This window comes from Desmodus rotundus, chromosome 10, assembly GCF_022682495.2.
Source record: "Desmodus rotundus isolate HL8 chromosome 10, HLdesRot8A.1, whole genome shotgun sequence".
NCBI lineage: Eukaryota > Metazoa > Chordata > Mammalia > Chiroptera > Phyllostomidae > Desmodus > Desmodus rotundus.
In genome coordinates, this window is record NC_071396.1 from 64,384,733 (window position 1) to 64,405,161 (window position 20,429).

A 20,429-nucleotide genomic window follows, 5' to 3' on the forward strand; every position below is an offset into this window, starting at 1 on the left:
AAACGGTTCCCTGGGTTTGGGTAAGCTCAGAGGCGCGCCTACGGGACAGAGTGCCAGGATGTACGCCTTCTGTGTCTGCAGACTGACAGGACCCAGCAGAGTTGTGGGAGCGAGCAGCGGTGGAAGACGTTAATTAGGAACGAGCGAAAGTGTCAAGTCCACAGGCTAGAGAGCCCCAGCCTCTCGTACGCGTCCGCGCCTGGGTTGGAGGTTCACCTTCCGCGCCCACAAACTAAGCCTGCCTCTGTAGCCGCGCAGGGGCGGGCTCCCCGCACGCCGGCCCGGAGCCGTCGTCCCATTGGTCCCAGGGCACGCCAGTCCCCGAGAGAGGCCTCGAAAGTTTCATTGAAGGTGGAGAAGTGCGCGCCCGTGGGGTAGCTGGGGCTGCGCCACCAGGGAGAGGCTGCACCACTGCGGGCCAGGGGCGCGCTGGCATCTGGAGGCTTTGGGTTATTTTATTTTATTTTTTAATTGAGGACGTGGAGGAAGAAGTTGGAGCCTGACCCACTCCTTGTGAGCTTTCGTCTCGATTTCTGCCCACGCTCGCACAATTCTTTTCTGGTGACAGAGGGATGGTTCTGAACGCCTGGCAGCTCCCGCCCGAGTCTCTCCAGGCCGAAACTGGGAGGTGCAGAGGCTGAGCCACACCGCCGCCCAGGGTTCCGTCGCGGCGCCGCAGCTCCCAGAGCCTGGGACGAGGGTCGCGCAGCAGGCGCGTGGGCAGAGGGCTGGGGCCTGGCTGCCGAGGCTCGTAGGCTTCGGAGGAGATTCCGTGAAGACAACTTTCCTACGGTCCCTGAGCGAGACGCCCCGGGAGCCACACAAAAGCACAGCACTTCCTTCTCGTCCCCTTCTCTCGCCGCGTTGCCTTCCAGGACCCTCCCAAAGTGCCTCTGCGTGCAGGACTTTGGTCTGGGTCAGCCGCTGAAGAAGCTGCTGCTGCTGGACTGGGGAGACTACACTTCATGGGCCGGCTGTGGGGGGTCGGGCATCTGGTTAGGGGGCTATTTAGAGCTGAGTGAGGGTCGTCCAAGAGTCCGGTGAGCGCGTCCTCGAGGTGGACAGCGCGGCGGCTCCCGCCAAGCCGATGCCCGGGCGGCTGCGAACCGCTGGCAATAGGAGGCCCTAGATGGGCATGGGCCTGGTACCACGATTTTAGGGACCCTCGAGCCTCGCCTCTCTGCTCGGAGACGCCGGACTGTCGCGATGGCCTCGGAAGTGGTGTGCGGGCTCATTTTCAGGTTGCTGCTCCCCATCTGCCTGACAGTAGGTGAGTGCGGTCCACTCACCATGGTTGCTTGGGAGGGTGAAGAGGGCGCCCAGAGATGGGGGCGGGCTTCTGAACAATCCAAAATTAAGGGCTCTAGTATTCAGGGACTCGGTTCGAGAAGCCCGCGCCGCTGTCCCAGGGCCCGCAGCGTCAGACGCGCGCTGTCTGGGGTGCAAGAGCCCGGGCCTTCCCACTGTCTGCGCTGGGGCGCGGGATTGTGGGCTTTTTAACCATCCAGCTGCAGAGTCCGGGAGACGGGATAGGAATGTGATCGAGACTGTGCTGCATTTTCACGTGAAATTTCTTTCATGGAGTGTAGACTGGTACACAAAGGATGCAGATCTGGCTGGAAATCGATTGTAGACCTCCTTTACCAGGTGCAGCGAAGGATCATATTAGAGTCCCCTCCTCCCCCCCGTCCCCAGCCGCACCTAGCACACAGTGCATCCAGAAGGTGCCGAATCCATCTCTCCTCCGTATCCCGAGCCGTGACAGAAGTAGTACAAGAAAACAGTGCCCTGTTGCTTACTTTGACTTCCACAAAATCCCTTCCAACAGAGGTGCTCGGTGATGACACTACAGACTACAGGGACCCAGTCCTGCCCAACAAGCACCCACCCTGCCAGGTTTTTAAAGGCTTCGAAAGCGGGAGGCTTCTCCCTAGGACTGGCAGGGGTTAAGCGAGAGTCATAAGAGAGCTTCGAGGACTCTCAGTAAGGATTCCACTCGTTCTATAGGGCTGGCAGAGTGTTACAATAAGTGGGTGTGGGTCTAAAGACACTGGCTACGTGCTTGAGTGAGAGATTTGCGTTTCCCCTCTCATGGGCGGTGACCGTTAGATCGGATCCGACTCCAGAGGATTACTAACAGCTCCTTACTTTCCTTTTCCCCCCATCAGGTCTAGAAAGCAGAACTTTTTACCAAGTAGCAATTGCGTTTACCAAGAGAGTGTGGCCTTTGCAGAAAAGGCCACCATTTTGCATTTGCCAGAGTGTGAGGGCTCAACATCACACCTGTGTTGTTTTAGTTGTGCAAGTAATCCATTGACAGAGCGGTTCTGTCTTGTTATGTGAGGATCGATCCCAGCTACCGGGAGGACTTTGTAATCAGTACTAACGCTGAGGGAGTGAAGTGTTTGGGGGACTTCAGCGCAGGAAACCCACGAAAACCCAAAGAGGCCCTCGGATTGGAAACAGTCTGTGGCGCTGTAGGATGCTCCCGCAGCCTGTAAGGCCAGCTGACATGTGCTGGCCTTGGCCTCTAGCGAGCCATTTGTTTCCAGGCAGGACCATTTTGCAAGAATCTTTGCCCTTAATAATCACTCACGTAGATGAGAAATTCAGTTTTCAGGAAGAGCTGAAGTGGACCTCTTTGCCAGCTGGTTTAAGTTTCAAGAAAAAAGGCTTTGGAAAGCGATTGTAGAAAACAGGGCCAGACTACCTCTGGTTCGTTGGTCCTGTCACGTCTGGGGACCATCTGCATATCAGCGCCTGACACATTTACTATATGCTGAAAGGAAGCGAGTCCCCGAGTTAACATGGGGCTTTCAGTGTGAGGCCGATTAGTAGTTGTCAGTGCCAATAGGGGAGGATGCCTGGGGAGTGTCACTAGAGTCAGAAGGCACTCTCTTCCCCTCCCCGCAGCCCCTCCATCCACTCCTCACCTTCTCCCACAAACCTTTTCTCTCCCCCGCTTCCTCTCTCTTACCCTTATCCTCCCTTCTTCGCCTGGTCGCAGCTTAGGGTAACTGTGGGAAGAGTTAGGCTTGTGGTTACCTACTGACATCTCGGTCCACTCTGTGACTTGCACATCTCTCTGAGTGAAAGAACAAACGGATTTACCCGCTGATTGCCAGAGAACATGCCCTGAGTTTAAGCTCTTGAATTTCGCCTGCCCCGATGCTCCACAGTCGCTGGTTTGGGGGCCCTATCATTCTGACTAATGGTTGGTGGTCTACACCTCAAAGTCCTTCAGTAGGACAGTGGAGCTCTGCGCTGGAGGGGACTGGGAGTGCGGCACTCCCAGCTCAGGTGCGCGGAGGCACAAGGCTCCGGAGCAGCTTGGAGGGAGGCTCCCAGGGGTGCTGGGAGGATCGGGACCACTGTCCGGCAAATGGGGTGCGGACTAGGTCTGGCCCCTTCCCCACCCCTCGCACCCTGGCTTCTTCCTGGGTCCACTGTGGGCCCCGCGCAGTGTTCACACAGGCAGGCTGGGGCCCAAGAGCAGGCTTGTTCCGAGCCGCGATGCGCACGTGCTCTCTGCGGTCCGACCTTCCTGGACTTGCTTCCAGGAACTCAAAGACAGCAGATCCCGCCCGCCAGCAGGAGCAGCCCGCCCATGACTATCCTAGGCCACCTTTCCTTTCCAACTCATTTCTCTGGATTTCCAGGGGTCTTCCAGGCGCAGAGAGGTTAACCTAACTCAAAGTTTGTGAGCGTGTACATGTGTGCGCGCGCACTGGAGCTCATGCTTTGTGGTGCTGTTATTTGCTGTCTCTAGGCTACTGGGCGGTGGAGGCCCCCTGCAGAGTATAGAGCCTGTTTCCCTCCCCTCCCGCCCCCCATCCCCCACCTACCCAAACCCCTCGCCTCCTGTGGGAAGCTAACCTAGGAAAAGGTGAAGGACTGGGGCCTCCAACTAACTTCGCTCCCCAACTGTAAGAGAGGGGAGCTCCTGGGAGGATCAGAGGACTTATCCCCTTACCCATCTCCTCACTTGTTGGTTACTGCTGGAAAAAGACAACCCACTTTCTAAGATCAACGATGCCTTCTAATCATTGTACTTGAAGGGAGGAAAGGGGGCTGGGTAGGTTTGGCCTGATTTGAGCATTCATTTATAGAGGAAGTGAATATTTTCAAGGTTATTGGAGGGTTTTCAGGTCGGCCTATGGCTTACTCCCCAGGTGCTACTAAATCAAATAGTCAGGTTTTCCTAATATCTTGGGCGTGGAGAGTGCAGTGATCTGTTTGCCATTAGGATCGATTTTTATATTTTAACCATCTATTTTTATATCTGGGCAAGGCAGTCTTCAAAACCAACACTTTGAAGAAGCTTATGTATTTCACTTTAAACCCATTTGTCTAATATCATTGTTGAAAGTTTTCTGCAGAGATGCTCTAGCCTTTTCATCTAAAGATGGATGCTACAAATTAACTGCTACTGTGTTTAATCTCATATTTAAGATGTCTTTTCTTTTTCCCTGTAAAAGAAATTTACAGAAACGTGATAAGTGACCTCAGGCTTCTATTATGCAGGTGCTATGTTGCTCCTAAGCGTTAAAAGCCTGGCAAAATCATAATATAATACAATGTTATTTGCCATTCAAAGGAACATCCAGTGACAGATTTTCCCACATCAACAGAAACTGAAAAATTTAAAGATCTCCTAAATTATGTGTGACTACTTGGGTTGCCATTCTGACATTTTCCTTTGAATAATACATGGAAAAAAAACAGACAACCCTTTCCATAATATCATGTAATCTTTATTTAATTATAATGATATCTGATCACTGTTGAGCTTTAAAACTATTTTACACATATTTTATTTTAGCATGGTTCCATTGTCCCACCCATATGTACATGTATGATTTGAATCTATTCCTGGGGATGGATTGGCATATTTTTATTTGCATGCCCCTGACCCATTCATTCCACCTTGCCTAATGTTGCTTGGAGTTCCTTTAATGGCTTTCCTGGAAGAACTGACTTAATCATTTTGAGGGGAGGGGAGGGGAGCTGGGGTTAGACAGATTGGTCCAGGAGGGGCAGAGCCATGGAGGTATCAGCTTATGCTTCCCCCTACATAAAGTGACCAGAACTTAGGAAAGAACAGAGCACAACAGGAGACTGTGTAGCACACAGAAAGAATCAACCAACTCACTAGTACTCTGAGGAAAAAAAATCACACTTGGATAATAGTATAAATCCAAGAAGACTCTCTAACATTATCTTTAGATATAGTTGGATTAAAATTTGAGCAAGAATATGGAGTCACTTTTGAAGTATGGCTATGTAAACATCATTTTCTCTATTGTATAACATATTTTCCTCTATGTAACACCTGTCATTTTGAAATCACACTTACATACACCTCAAGAATTTCAAGTGGAGCCTGAGCAGAGTTTAGAGTCTCCCCTCTTCCTCTGCTCTGTGGCTCTCAGGGTTAGGGGCTTTCAGTTAACTGAAGGATGAACTCACAGTATTTAAAGTCACACCTTCTTGGCTTTATAGAGATAGATCATACTTATTACTTTCTGAAAAATAAAAAGTGAAAAGAGTTAGAAATTTGTAGTCTAGTTTTCAAATAAAATACTTCATAAACAGAGATGGGCACAACCATTGTGTCACCTGGGCAGTGGAAGGTGGAGCCCTGTGTCCACTCTGCCATGGGTATGTTGCTTAACAGGCACCATGTGCTTGCTCATAGTCAGAGGTAAGTAGGAGGCCTTCAATTTTACCTTTGAGTGAGTGTTCCTGCGGAACATACAATTTTTGTTTGCCTTGTTGTATCATTAGAATGGTGACGTTTTCTGAATAACTTGTTATTTTTGAATTCTTTTTTTGCTGTGTTGGTAGGTACAAATACGCATTAAACTAGGGTATTGTAGATGCAATGTTTAAGTATTTTGTATACAAATTTTACCTGTGACTTGGCAATTTAAGAGACCTCTGTTTACATCCAGGCTCTGCCCTTTACTGTGTGATCATAGAGTTGTTTTCGTTGTTTCTCTTTTTCTATCTGTAAAAGGGAGATATTAACACCTTTTTTAGATGGCTGCGAAATAGTGTGCACTACACATCTTATATAATGCCTGACACTCTGCGGATACTCAAAACGGCAGGTACTATCCTTGCATTTATGAAGATGAGTAGAAGAGCAGGATGCTTGAGGAATGTGTTAGTAGAAATTAGCAAACTAATAAGCACTAATATGAATCATAAAGAGACTGATATGAGAACATGGAATGTATATGAAAGCACTTAGTACCTTCCTAGAGCTAAATTATGCTATTGAAAATGGGTGTGTGTGTGGAAGAAGGATTTTTAATTATCAGGATCTTTTTTACTAGTTTTACTCATTCTGTGTATCTGCAGTTATATTCTAGTTAAATAGTATGTTCTCCCTAGAACTAAAGACACTATACTATAAATTTCATACTTTTTATTCAATATTATTTTATTTTTTACTCATTTATCTATTTTCACATGGCATTTTCCTTTTAGATCTTATGCTATTATTGGTTAAATGTATATGAAGTTACATAATAACACAAATATATTATATTTTTTCCATAACTTTTCAGGAGAACTTAGAATTGTATAAGTGGACGTAGGTATTTAAGAGCAATCAATTAAGAACAATATGATATAGTCTCTACAGTAAAACATTAAACTTTGTGAGATTGGTAGATTTAAACAGTTGCTTCATGGACAAGGAATCAAGTGAAAAAAATAAAGTAAATATTTCATTGAATTGGGGCTAAACACAAATATTTGGGAAAATATTTTGCTGTGAGAAATAAGCCTATATGAGGCTTATCACATACACCAGACCCTCTACTTGGCCTTTCAGACCCGTCAGGATGGGGCAGGATCAAGAAAAGATGAAGACACTTGAAGCCACATATCTGAAGTATCTGTAGGAAGAGTGTATCAGACATACCACTTTTTAACAATTTCATAATTTTTGAATTGTCCAATAATTATCCAATGGGCATAGATCATTTAGCTAAATGATTTTTAAAATTTAAGACTAATAATATACAATTTTACATTTTTATTTTGAGTGTATTTTTGTAGAATATCTATAATTGCAATTTAAAATTTTTTTCCAGTCTCCTGCAGAACATACAATTTTTGTTTGCCTTGTTGTATCATTTTAGAAAGGTGATGTTTTCTAATTAATAATGTGCTATTTTTGAATTCCCCTTTTTTGCTGTATTGGTTGATACAAATATGCATTAAACTAGGTTATTATAGATGAGCATATTTAAACTTTTTTATATATGAATTTCAAATTTTAAATGTATTTTATTTTTAAAAAAGGATGGATTTGTTGTATGTATGTGGTTAATTCTGGCTTTTTGTTGCAATTTCACCAGACATCTGGGATAAAGACTTTTCTAAGACTTTAACTGCTCTCTCAGGGAGCTTTTTATTCTATTACCCACACTCAGATGATTCTCCCCTCCACATTTTTTCTGACTCTGAGCTTTCCGACACTCTCCCTCCCCTCTTTTGTTTGGACTCTGTTAACACTGAGCATCTTATCTCCCACCTGCGGCCTTTTCCAGTGTGCTCAGTGCAAGCTTTCTCTCTTCTCTTTACCTGCACACTTACCACAGTACTTGGTGCCACTGCCCCATGGGTGCAGGTGCTATCCAAATCAAGTGCATCATTCATGGACAATCCTCTAGGTTTGTCACTGCTCTTTCATCTTGGTCAACAGAAGTGTTGCCCTGGGTTTATATCCTGTGTGTCCTGCAGTGTTGGCAAACCTCAAGCCTACTCCTTGGCTTCTTTACATCCTCCCTGTGTACTGAGCCAGATGTGCCTTCCACTGTTCAAAGCTCTCCAGAATCTATTCTGCAGTTAAGGGTTCTTGGGGCTTTTCTCTGTGTCAGTTACATTCCAGCCTCAGTCAAGGCAGGAATTACTGCCACCACCCTAGCAAATTTGTATTCATGTCCTGGCAGCAAGTAAATTCTCTTCTCCAGTTGATAGATGACTCTTTCAGCCAGTTCTAAGCAAAGATAATCTTGTTTTTCACAAGTTCTCTTTTTAATATAAATTTCTTAGCATAATGAGGCTTAGATAAAATAAATTTTATATCTCTCACATGATAGTCAGGCTGTAGGCAAATTGAAGCTGGTATGCTAACTGTGTTCTATGAAGTTGCCCATGGAGGCCATCATTGTTCTACTATCTTGCAGGGGTTGCATTCATGCCTGTGGTTCAAGATAGCCTGTTCCCAGGTTCATGACAAGCTGAAGGATGGAGGAAGCAAACACAGAAAGGACATTGCTTCCTCACCTAAGGACACAACCTGGAAGTTGCATAAATCACTTTTGCTCATACAGTCTCATTAGACTGTATTTAATATTATTCACCTACCTAATTGCAAGGGAAGCTGATAAATGTCATCTTTATTTTGGCTGGTAATGTGCTCAGCTAAAAACAGGGGAAGTGATAAAATATTACAGTCATAAAGAAAAAAAGAATGGATATTAGCATACCAAGACCATTCTATGCCTCCTGTAGGTGGAAGTAACTTAATGTGTCTTGTGGATACAGATAATTTTTCTACTCCCACTATCCTCACTTTACTTCTACACCTATAACTAGATGCAACTACCAACAGGTTCCTAAATGTGACATACAAAGTGTGATTCAAAAAGAGGTGCATTGCACTCCAAAACAACTGCATGAGTTTTCCAATTTACACAGACAGAAATCTGGGGTATATATGTGGGAATGGTTATTAAGGGTGTGGGATAATTGTGGAAGGAGCATAAAGTTGGATCAGGCTGAATTTATTGGTTTAGGACCACTAAACAGAGACTCTGGATTAACTATTATAGCTTGAGGGGTTAGGAAGAGCTCTAACAGTTTGGTTGTTAAGCTGAAACGAAAAGGTGACCCATGCTAAATGAAGTTAAAATGCCTGACCTGCTTTGGTGTACTATTGAGGAAAGGATCCAAAGGCTTAAGGAGAATGGAATGGTAGATCAGATTTATCATGTAAGACATGCTCACCCACCTTCGGAGAGTCTAGAGAACACTCCTTTCACCATGATTTTGAGAAGTCAATTTGTAAGGGAAGTCTCAGAATGCTGGCTCTGTGCTTTCTCTTATCTGTAGGTCAGAAATTACAAGGGAATCTGCTGCCACGACACTAGAATCCCTTAAGTGTAATGGGGATATTTGGATCTCAGGTGGCAGGGGCTGCCTAATGGCCCACTTATTGGCCAAAGGCCAGGTGGTTGTGGTTTCCACAATGGACAGTAGAATCAAAGCAGTAGTCATGAGTCTGACTCCAAAAGACCTATGGCATTTTCATGGTGTTCTTAGAGGTGAAATAGATGGACAGTCCACTAAATTCACACTTGATCTGTATGAGTAGAAGAGTTCTAGGTCAAGTGAACAAAAATTTGACTTGACTCACCAACACAAAGAGCCATTGCCCCCGGATCAATACTGAGACTTGAGCCAGTTTACAGATTCAGAGATTTTGAAAGAAAGACTTGTGAAGAATAGAGTTGTCTTTGCTTAGAACTGGTTATGGGGTTCATCTCTCAAACAGAGAATAGAATCTACTTGCTACCAGGACAAGAATACAAACTTGTTGGGTTGATGGCCAAGCACAATACTGAAGGTGGGAGTGGCAACAATCGTTTGCCCGATTTGACTGAGCTAAGGCTGGAATGTAATTCACACTGAAAAAAGCCCCAAGTATACTCTTCACTGGACAAGAGCAGACTAGGTCCCCTTAGGAGGGACCCCACTATGCTGTCAATTGTTTCACTTACCCCACCCCATTTCTTTGAGTAACAAGTCTCTTCATTTAAAATGTAAATACAGGGTCTGGCACAAATAACGCCCCTGTTTTATTACATAGAAACCTTTTATTACAAAATCATAAGCATGAAATTCTGTAACATAACTATCACACTCAAGCACACCATATGACATTTTTAGGTGAAATGTTCAAACTGTCCATCTCGTGCAAGACATTCACATACCCTCCAACCACACTCAATGGTGTTACTTCTGCTGGACCCTGGGTTAAACCAAAAAAAGGGTAAAAAATTGTAAAGATTTGTGGAAAGATGACAATTTGTTATCCACATGTTAGTATCAGTTAGTTCAGTAGCTTATTTTCCTCCTATCACGTAGGTGGGATAAAATGGACATTTGAACTGAATAGGGAAAGAGTTGAGAAATGGTGAGTATAGGGTAGGTATGGCCTAGATCCCAGGGATATTTTTTAGGGGGTCATAATATCATTGGGCATTTAGGAGCTTACTGAAAAGAATTCTAATACCAAAGTCTTTCTTGAGGCTAGCTCTAAACATAGGCAACAGGACACAAAATTTTTTTCTCTTCCTTTTTCCTGTTTTTGTATCAACATGGTTTATGACATCCAAGGGGAAATACACTGTTTTGATTAACAGCCCTGCTCTAAAGCCTGAATATTTAGGTACAGGTCTTAGCCTCTCATACTAGCTGTGTGATAAAGTTAGTTTTTCATCTCTCTGTAACCCAGTTATTTCATCTGTAAAATGAGTTGGTAATAACAGTACCTAGTTCAGAGGGTTGTTGCAAGGCTCAGGTGACAGTGCTCGTAAAGTGCTTGGTGCAGTGCTTGACCCATGGTAAATAAACTTTAGGTTTATATTTTAGGTCTAATTTTTAGGTCTAGATTCAGATTTTAGGCATTATTATTAAAGACTATTTTGAGGGCCTGCGCATTAAGAACAACATAGTTTCCATTGGCAGATAATTTGGAGTTCCAATCAACTTCCAAGTAAGCTTTGGAACACGATGTTGTAAATTGAGGACTGCCTGGTTCCCCTCTACTCCCCCAATCAGATTTGCTGGAAGGCCCCTGTGCCATTGTTCATTGTTACCCTTGAAACAGTGTGACATCTCTCCTTTAATTCTCCTTTCTAGGTGGAATAAATTGTTTCCTCTGTGTTCACCTAGCATTTGGTTCATATTATCACAGAGTTTTGTACTTAGTTACATGATTGCTCTCTTCCCTTCCATATATCTGCAAATTCAGGGGCCCTGTGTAATTCTTTATAACCATAGCACTAACTTACTGCCTAACGTACAGCCAATACAGTCCACCTTCTGAATCTTCAGGTTCCCCATCCATGGATTTATAACCAACCCAGGGCTGAAAATATTTGAAAAAAAGAAATGTCACATTGTTGCTGATGTGTACTATGTAGTTAGGTCTCTGATGGTTGACTCTGTACTGAACATGTACAGAAATTTTTTCTTGTCATTATTTCCTAAATAACACAGTATAACAACTATTTACACAGAATTTACATTGTATTAGGTATGATAAGTGATGTAGAGATGATTAATAGTATTTGGGAGGATGTGTGTAGGTCAGGTACAAACACTATGCCATTTTGTGTAAGGGACATTAGCATCCTTACATTTTGGTGTGTGTGGGTGAAGGATGTTCTGGAACCAGTTCCCCATGAATGCCAAGAAGCAATTATTTAAATATATGTACAAATATGTAAAATATATTGAATTGTATGTTTTTCTGATTACAAAATTGAGTCTAATCATTACATTTTAGCTGTCCAACAAAGGCTATAATACACAGTGAATGCTGAAGAAATATTTGTCAATTGATTAATCAAGAAATTCATGAACTAAATGTTTTTTCCCTTAAATATCTCAGAAGTTTGAAAATAGAGTTAGGTCTACTGTCTTATACCTATTGGCTTTTATGTCTTTGAATATAAAATTCATTCCAGTCTAGTTTACAATCTCTTGACTTTCATAAATGTGAATTTTTGTCCATATGGCAATTAATACCTTTTACTTGCTTTGCAGTGATGGAGGAAAAACCCATTTGATAGTGGTAAAGCCTGACTAACAACATCCTTGAAGTGCATATTATTTTTTAAAATGTTTTCAGTTCTCCTGGAACCACACAAATCGATCTGTTTTCTGTTGTGGTCAAATGTGCTAGGTCAGCAGTTTTGGTCACAGGTACAGAACAGAGAAGGAGGAAGAATGTAGAATCTTAACAAGCCTGTAAGTTTGAACTAAATCTCCATGCAAATTAATTATAGATATGTGCAGAACTGAGTTGTTCCTGCCCCTGCCGTTTCTTCCCTCCTTCTGCATTTCCCAGGCTGTACCTGCCTGCTAGCAGCAGTCTGCTTTGATGTTGCCTTAGGAATATGTGCCCCTGCTAGAGACATAGGCAGCGAATGTTAGGTCCCAGGTCTGAAGGTCTAGTGATCAAGTCTCAGTCCTGTTAATAATGAGCTATGTGACTTTGCCAACTAACGGAAATTCTATTCCACAAAATTACATCATCCAGAAAATGAGGTGTTCAAGACTAAGAAATGTTTTCATGATTTTCACAGTAATATTTCTGCACATATTTTTTTTCAATATTAGAAAGTATGACTATAAAGCCTACTTTTTAGTCAACACACTGGAATTTTTACATCTAAATTGTTCTTGTCTCTGAAGAACCAGCCATTCTTACATTATTTCACACTTGACCTCAAAGAAATGTTAGGAACTGCTAAGGAAAGTAACTTTGTATCATGTTAGAGGATTTTTCAGAGCAGTGGGTATGAAAGAGAGACAGTCTGGCTTCACAATTCTAATATTTCAGTGATTCTTCCTCACTTGCTGCCAATGCTGAATTACACACACATCATCAGTAATGGCAATAACCAGAAAAAGAATATGAGATCAAATTTGATTTACAATTGGCTTTGTGGAGCTTTGCAGACATAAAGGAATTTTGCCACCCATAGTTTACGATCAGAAATGCCTATAAGGAAAACCAAACCACACAGAGTTATTAACTACAGCCAAATGAAACTTCAGGGACATATAAACAAGATTTGAGTCAAAAAAAGATAGTTTGTGTCAAATACTGCATTTTATCACAAAATATAGCATTTCAATGACACTGTAAACCTTAGGAGATCTCAGCTGGTCAAGTCTATCATTCAGCAAAGGAAATGGGAGGTGTACAAAAACTACAGGTGTATGTAGGATGGGTAAGAGAGTCACACTTGCAGGTGCTGCTATCCCTTGACTTCAGTGCAAGCTATGTGCTAGGTATGAGCCTGTGAGCTTCCAGCACTTCAAAGCCTCTGTCTCCTCCTCACCATTCTCCTTTTCCCCTCCTTTCCTTTATCCTTTTACTTCCCTTCCCCACCCCTCCTCTTTCTCTCTTCCTTTTGCTCCTTTTTCCTTTCCCACTTCTCTTCCCTTTTTTTCTCCTCCTTTCTCCCTCCTTCGCCTCCTCTTCTGTCTGTTATCCCCTTCTCACCTCTTCTCCTCCTCCATCTTTGTAAAACTAAAGATTGGAGCTTGCCCACTCCTGGCTAACCCTGACTCTTGTTGGCCCTGGGGCCTGAAGTCAGAGACAGGCTCACCACCCCAGTGCGTGCCAGAACAGAGCTGCTGTAGCACACAGCCTCTAGTGTGTCATCCTTGGTAGGGAGAAAGAATTAAAGGTCAGATTATAGGACCATGGGAAGAAGGATAGTAATAAAAGGGTTTTTTTTTGTTGTTGTTGTTTTTCTGGAGCCAATATTCTCCAGAAACCTTCAGCTCCCTAGAATTTTTCATCAGCAACCACAAACCTCTTTAGCAATAAATTTTAAAGCATCATCACCTTTGCTGTTGCATTGCCTTGGAGTCACATTGCATTTTTGACCCACAGTAGTAGTATTACCTAACAGCCCCCACTTTACCTGCTAGGCTCAGCTTATAATTACTGTGGGTTATTTTCAAACATTAAAACCACCCTCCTAACATGCAATAATTTCCCACTATCAAGGTTATTTAAAAGGGATGTGGCACAGACCCCAAAGGCATTTCTTAAAGTAGATATAAAATATTTTGAGCGATTATCTATAGAATAAGGACATGTCTTTCCAAAGTTATTACCTAGAAGGAAACAATTCTCAGATATTAGTTATCTATTTCAATATATCCACAGTCAGATTTACATATTAGATCTAGTCCTGAAAAGTATATTTAAATGTAGTGCTGGTCTTCCAAAGAGAGCACAGTATGCTAGTCAAACTTTGTTTAGAGTAGCTTTGCAGACCATAATAATGATCATAAATTTGAATATGCAGATAATGCATTTTCTTAAAAACATATTTGAAGTATGGTTTTAATAGTCCATTGGTGAGTTTGTTTCTTTCAATCACTTTTTGTGTTTCCTCTGATTTTGACCAATTTTCTTGCCCTATCCCATTACATATTTTTCAGAATTCACTAAAATAACACAGTAATTCTAAACTGTTTCACAATGTGTCCAACCTTTCCTATCTTAAAACAGTATTGGCTTTGTTTACTCCAACATCAAAGAAAACTCATGTCTGTTTTCTTTTGTTGATTCATATCACTTTTGATATTATTGCTTTCCAGGTTGCTTTTTTGGCTATTGCTCAAGATGAGTTTGACAACTTTTAAAAATCTTTAAGTTCTGTAAATATTACCATTTGAACTTCATCTGTGTATACCTGGCTCATTTGCACTTCATTTTCACCTCAGTTCACGTAAGAAAATATTTTTTGGTTACCTAATTCCTTCTACTTAAAAAATAAGCAACACAAATAGACAATAAAAAAAGAGACTTGATTTTGGGTAGTGAACACACAATGCAATATATGGATGATGTATTATAGAATTCTACACTTGAAACTTATATAATCTTATTAACCAATGTCACTTCAATAAACGTAAGTTTTTTTTAAGATTTTATTTATTTATTTTCAGAGGGAGGGGAGGGGAGGAAGAAAGAGAAGGAGAGAAACATTGACGTGTGGTAGAAACATCAGTCTTGCACACCCCCAACTGGGGACCTGGCCCACAACCCAGGTATGTGCTCTGACTAAGAATCGAACCACAGACTTTTTGGTTCTCAGGATGGTGCTCAATCCACTGAGGCACACCAATCAGGACTGTTATTATTATTATTAACTATTATTTATTTATTTATTTATTTATTTATTTATTTATTTAGATTTTCAGGTCTTTATGGTCTCTGTTCTCAGTGCTGAGCCCCAGGAACTGGATTTCCTTGTTCTAGTCCTGCCTGGATCACTGTGCCCCCTCATTGCATGTACGTAAGGGGTCTGAGCTCTGAGGGGTTCTTGTTTCCATGCTAACAATCAGGTGTTCACTGAAGATCTTTGTCATTTATTCACTCATTCTTTTGTGTGTATTCTTAGCAAAAATAATTATATTGCAGTTGCTTTGTAAGCACACCCATTATTCAGCACCTCAGTTCTTATGTCTTCTTGATATTGTTCCTTGAATGAATCCAGAATTAGCATTGGTTTTGGGTTGTTTTCAACATTTTTCTCTAGAGAATGTTAGGTATCCATCTGGCATGTGGTTACGTTAATATAAGGTATGGCTGTCTCTCATCAAGTACAGGTTCACTGTTGATAGACTCTTAGAGTGACAGAGTTTCCACCTAGGGCTGATTCCTCCCAGGCAAAAATGTAACATCCAAACAGTTTAGCACCTTCCTCCTTTTTGCCTTAAGTAATTAACAGTTTCCACAACTACTTCTCTTCTCCTCCACAGGCTTCTAGAACTTTTCCAGTGGATTGAGGGGTGAGGGGAAGGACATGGGATTTTGGGTTAATTAGACCAGGTTTCAAACATTTGCTCAACTCCTCATCAATTATAAGACAAAGACAAGTTGAAGTTGCATACCTTCTCTGAGCTTCAGTTTTCCAAACTGAAAAAATGGCAAACATCACATCTATCTAAAGAATAATGACAAGGATTAAATGCAATGATGTAAATCAGGCACCTAGCTGATAGCTGACAAATTAAGGGCTAACTGAATATTCTGTTGCTCTCCTCCTTACTCCTTCCTAGTGTCTGCCCAAATTGTCTCCTAAACACTGTACCCTGAATGTAGCTTTGGCTTCTATGGTTTCCAGCCTATGGATTGGTAAGGAATCACAGGAATGTGTTATGAGCTCCATGTATTTCCCTCCAAGGACACCTGTTTTTAACTAGTAAATAAGCTGTTACCAGAAAAATAGAGATTCTGGGGATGGGACCTACGAGGATAAAATAAGGCCAATTGTATTTCAATCCATGATGGTAAAGTAAGTTTTCTGAGAAGCTCATGGTGTTTTAAATTCAACTATAATTTTTAAAAATTTTTTTTAGTAAATTACACAACGGGTAGGAAATAAGGTAGATCCATCTTAAGTAATGGTAGGTATAAGTGAAGGTTGTTGAATAGTGAAGCATCTCAGATTTGCTCAGTTAAGCAATGTTGATACAATAAGTAAAAATTATTTTTATATCTTATTAAATATCAAAGCCTTATATCTAATACTTGAGTTATATTTCTTGCTTGTTTTTTTTTTCTTATTGTAATTTCAAACATTGAACTCGACAGCCATAAAACATCTACTATTTTAAGTTTTGGAAACCTTAATTTTCCTACCTAATTGTAACTTGTGATACTTGAATTTAGTAAGGCTCTTCCCAATTTGAGATTTAAGTGATACCACTCAGGTAATTTCATTAAAATTACCTGAATTGGGTAATTTCCTTTCCCTTTACAACCTGGTTCTAGTTGAGTATGTTAGGTGTCAAACTAAGCTCTAAAGAGTATTTTTTTAGTATTCTTTTAAGGATGATGTATTTAGTTGGATAGATTTAATAACTGTAGTTTTCTGATTTAAACATTTTGAAAGAATTGTTTAAGAGTGAATGATTTGGTGATAGTTGCTAGGTGTTTCAGATATTGATAGTTTCTAAAATGGTACAAAAGACTATCATACTTTGCACAATTAAAAAAAGAAAAACTTTGAAGACACAATATGAACGTGACTCTATGCTCATCTATAATTTAAAAAATTAATAATTTTTGAAATAAATGGAAAGACATTAGTGGAATAAATACATAATCTTTAGTGTTAAGTTAGTTTAATCTTATGTTCTAAGGATATTTTAAATACCTTGAGGGTGTTAAGAACTTTTTCAAATAATGTCAAAATTCCTACTAATAACACTTTTGCCACAGAAATTTCTGGTACCTGTGAACAATGGCCTATTCTATTTCACTTCAACTAATACAGTCAGAATGATCTGTATCACCATGAGTTATACGAGTTCTAATATCACTGCCCTGAAGTTGAAATTTGCATTTGCTATTTCACTAGATATGTTAAACAACCTTATAGTAAATTCCATGGCAGGATCCCCAGGCATATTGCAAATGTAGGATCCTGTTAATTTCCAGGAACAGATGTTAAGGTTTTTAAGTCTCATCACAGATCTCCTGTCATGTGTTAAAATGAATTGAAAAGACTCACTGAGTGCAGTTTGTTCTGAATTTATTAGCATTTGTATATGTGATAGTTACCTATCAATCTCTCTATGTAGGAAAATAATGAGCAAATAAATGAAGTTGTGCTTTTGATATTTTATCAGTGTGGAAAATAATAATTCATTAACTCAGACTTAATGCCTTAATTAGAATAACTGACACAATCAAGAAATTCAAACACTTTGCAAAAATCATACACATTTTCATATGGTCATGGCCATTAATCTAGGTGATTATAGAGTGGGTCAAATCAAGGCAGACCTTAATTGTGTTTAAAGTATAAAGTAATTTATGGGTACTTATCACACTTTACTTCACCAGTTTTTGAATTTTTCCTCCTGTCAATTTCATGCTATGTTCTGAAAAGTCACTACACAGAGTTAAATAGTCACCATTTTATTGGCAGCTGAGCATCTGGTATGGAGCCAGTCTACCTTGATCAGGTTCCAACTCTGTAAAATGGAATCTGTGTGACACAGGGCAAGCCATTGAACTCTCTGAACCTCAGCTTTCCCATATGGAAAATGGAGATAATTATAGGATCTACCTAATAGGATTGTTAGGAGGATTAAACATACTGCCTGGCGTATTTTCAACCTAACTGTGTAAAATATCTAGAGTTTATTATATACCTTTTCTGTGGAAAACTTGAAGTACTTGAAATGTGAGAAATGATTTGGGATAGTTGATTGATTTATTTAATCTGTTAATAAAATGTAATGTGTCTGCTTTGTGCATGTGACTGTGGAGAATGCAAAAGAAACATGAGCTGAAGAAAAAACCACCTGGTCCTCAGTCCCAGGAATTTTGCATACATTACTTCTTATTCTTAAAACTCCTTTAAGTAGGTGTTAAATTTTATTTTGTAGATGAAAACACCATATTTTAGATAGTAACAGCTTTATGGTAAAGTGAAGCAAAGATCCCAAAGATTCCAGCTCTGTCCTGCTCCCCTGACTGTTTCTGACAGGCACAGGCCAGAGGTTACTTATAGTGGATGGCGGCCACAACACAGTGTCTCCGTTGGTATTGTAGACCAGCTGGATTCTAGACTTTGCCCTGTCACATACTAACTTTGTGATCCTGGGTAAGTCTCATCTTGAACTCTCAGCTAATAGAATATGGAGTTCCACTATCTACCCCAACTCTAGTGGTAAGTGATTCAATTGCTCACAGGCAGAGTGGGACATATTACCTCAGCAATTTCAGGGGTGACCTTGTGGCTCAGAGAGAAAACTACTCATTAAATCATCTACTGCTCTTTCTTCCCTAAGAGGCTCTTTGAATTTTATAATATAATTTCTATCAGGAAACATTTTCATTTTACACAGACTTTTAATATCTTAATCTAGCATTTTATGATGGTGAAATACTAAGAAAGAATTTCATGATTAGATTTTTTTCTTACGATTGCTGGACTAAATAAAAGTAAATGTTCTTTTTCTTTATGGCAAGACTGTTCGGAGCTTAGTATATAATGCAAATTGTGAATTTCTAAGAATTTGTTGTAACATACAGTGTTTCTCAAACCTATGTGACCACAGAACCCCTTCTGTTTCCCTGGGCACTGGTGTTCTGGGGAGCACCCAGTGGAAAATTCTGGAGGAACTTTGGACTAACTGGTAAACCAATGAAAGAATTTACTTGGGAATAAGAAGACATTTCAGAAGATCTCAAATCTCTTTTTAGGTGTGGGTATGAAGCCAACTTTGATTGATGGTTACTGTCATATCTACTAGAGGACAGAACTAAAAGAGACTGTCATGAGGAAGTAGAGTGCAACATAGGGAATATAATCAATAATATCGTAATAACTATGTATGGTGTTAAATGGTTACTAGATTTATCTGGTAATCACTTTGTCAGTTATATAAATGTCTAATTATGGCATTGTATACCTGAAATTAATGTTTAAAAATGATATATATATTTTAAAAATATGATTATTCTTTTCTTACATATGTTTGCTTCCTTCTGTTTCTACCATCATTAATTTTAAAATCAAAGTGGTCAAAAGTAGAGAAACCACTTTAGAAACTAGATATTCCAGCTGTTGTAAAATGCCTGCAAATAATCAAGTTATAAACACTACTAGATATAGCAGTACGAAAGTAAAAAAACACCAAGGGTCTAAAGTAAGCCCGACCACTTCCTGAAGCATCCCCCTCATCACCACTGGACTAACCACTGTGATAGCCTCCCGAGAGTCTCCCTGCTTCGTATACTTCTGTACTATTCCTTCTCCACATGCTGGCCATATTAATCTTCTGAGTATTTAAGTCAGATGTTATCCGTCTGCTTTAAAAACTTCCAGCACTTTCTTGTGGGCTTAAAAAACAAACACTAAATCCCTAATTTGGCCTATAAAGCCATGGTTCCTACATCCTCTAACCACACCGGAATTCTTTTTATTACTCAGATACAACTATTTTTGCTTTAAGGCCTTTGCTCTTGCTGTTTGCTCTGAAGAGCAGTATTCCCCTAGGTCTTAGATTAAATGTTTCCCCTAGGGACATCTTTCTATACCACCTAACACTGCCACCTCTCACTCAGTGCCACATCACACTCTGTGATTATCTCAGCATACATATTACTATCTGATTCATGTCAGTGAGTTTATTTATCATTATCAGCTTCCTACCCCATTTGACTCTTCCCCTGTGCTCCAATTTCAGCATCTTGAACAGGGCCTTGCCTACAGGAAGTTTACAACAATTCAATACATACATTAATGTTTATGAGACAGCAATGGAAATGGTATCACCACGTTCATTCATTCCTCTATTTATTTGTGTCTGTTTCCTCATCTGTGAAATGGAGATAATAACAGTACATACTTCACAGGGTGACTGGAAATTAAAAAAAATACATGTCTTTAAAGTGTTCACATTGTATCTAGCATATGATAAGCACTTAATAAATATAATTATTATACTGTTGATCTTTTGTTAACTAATTCAATACTAATTTATTGATTAAATAGTATGAATTCTGTGAATACAAAAAATATATAAAGCATAGTTCCTGCTCTTGTGATTCTCCTTAAACTTCAGGTAAC

At 40.5% G+C, this 20,429-nt stretch overlaps 1 protein-coding gene across 1 annotated transcript in view; it reads left to right on the forward strand.

Annotated features, from left to right (window-relative positions):
• Positions 1-377: 377 nt before the first annotated feature.
• PIEZO2 (piezo type mechanosensitive ion channel component 2) overlaps positions 378-20,429 on the forward strand; it is a 504,531-nt gene continuing 484,479 nt past the window's right edge. The window contains exon 1 of the mRNA XM_045187937.3: positions 378-1,270. Coding sequence (XP_045043872.2) covers positions 1,207-1,270 — 64 coding nt within the window. The 5' untranslated portion in view covers positions 378-1,206. The remainder of the gene's footprint in view (positions 1,271-20,429) is intronic.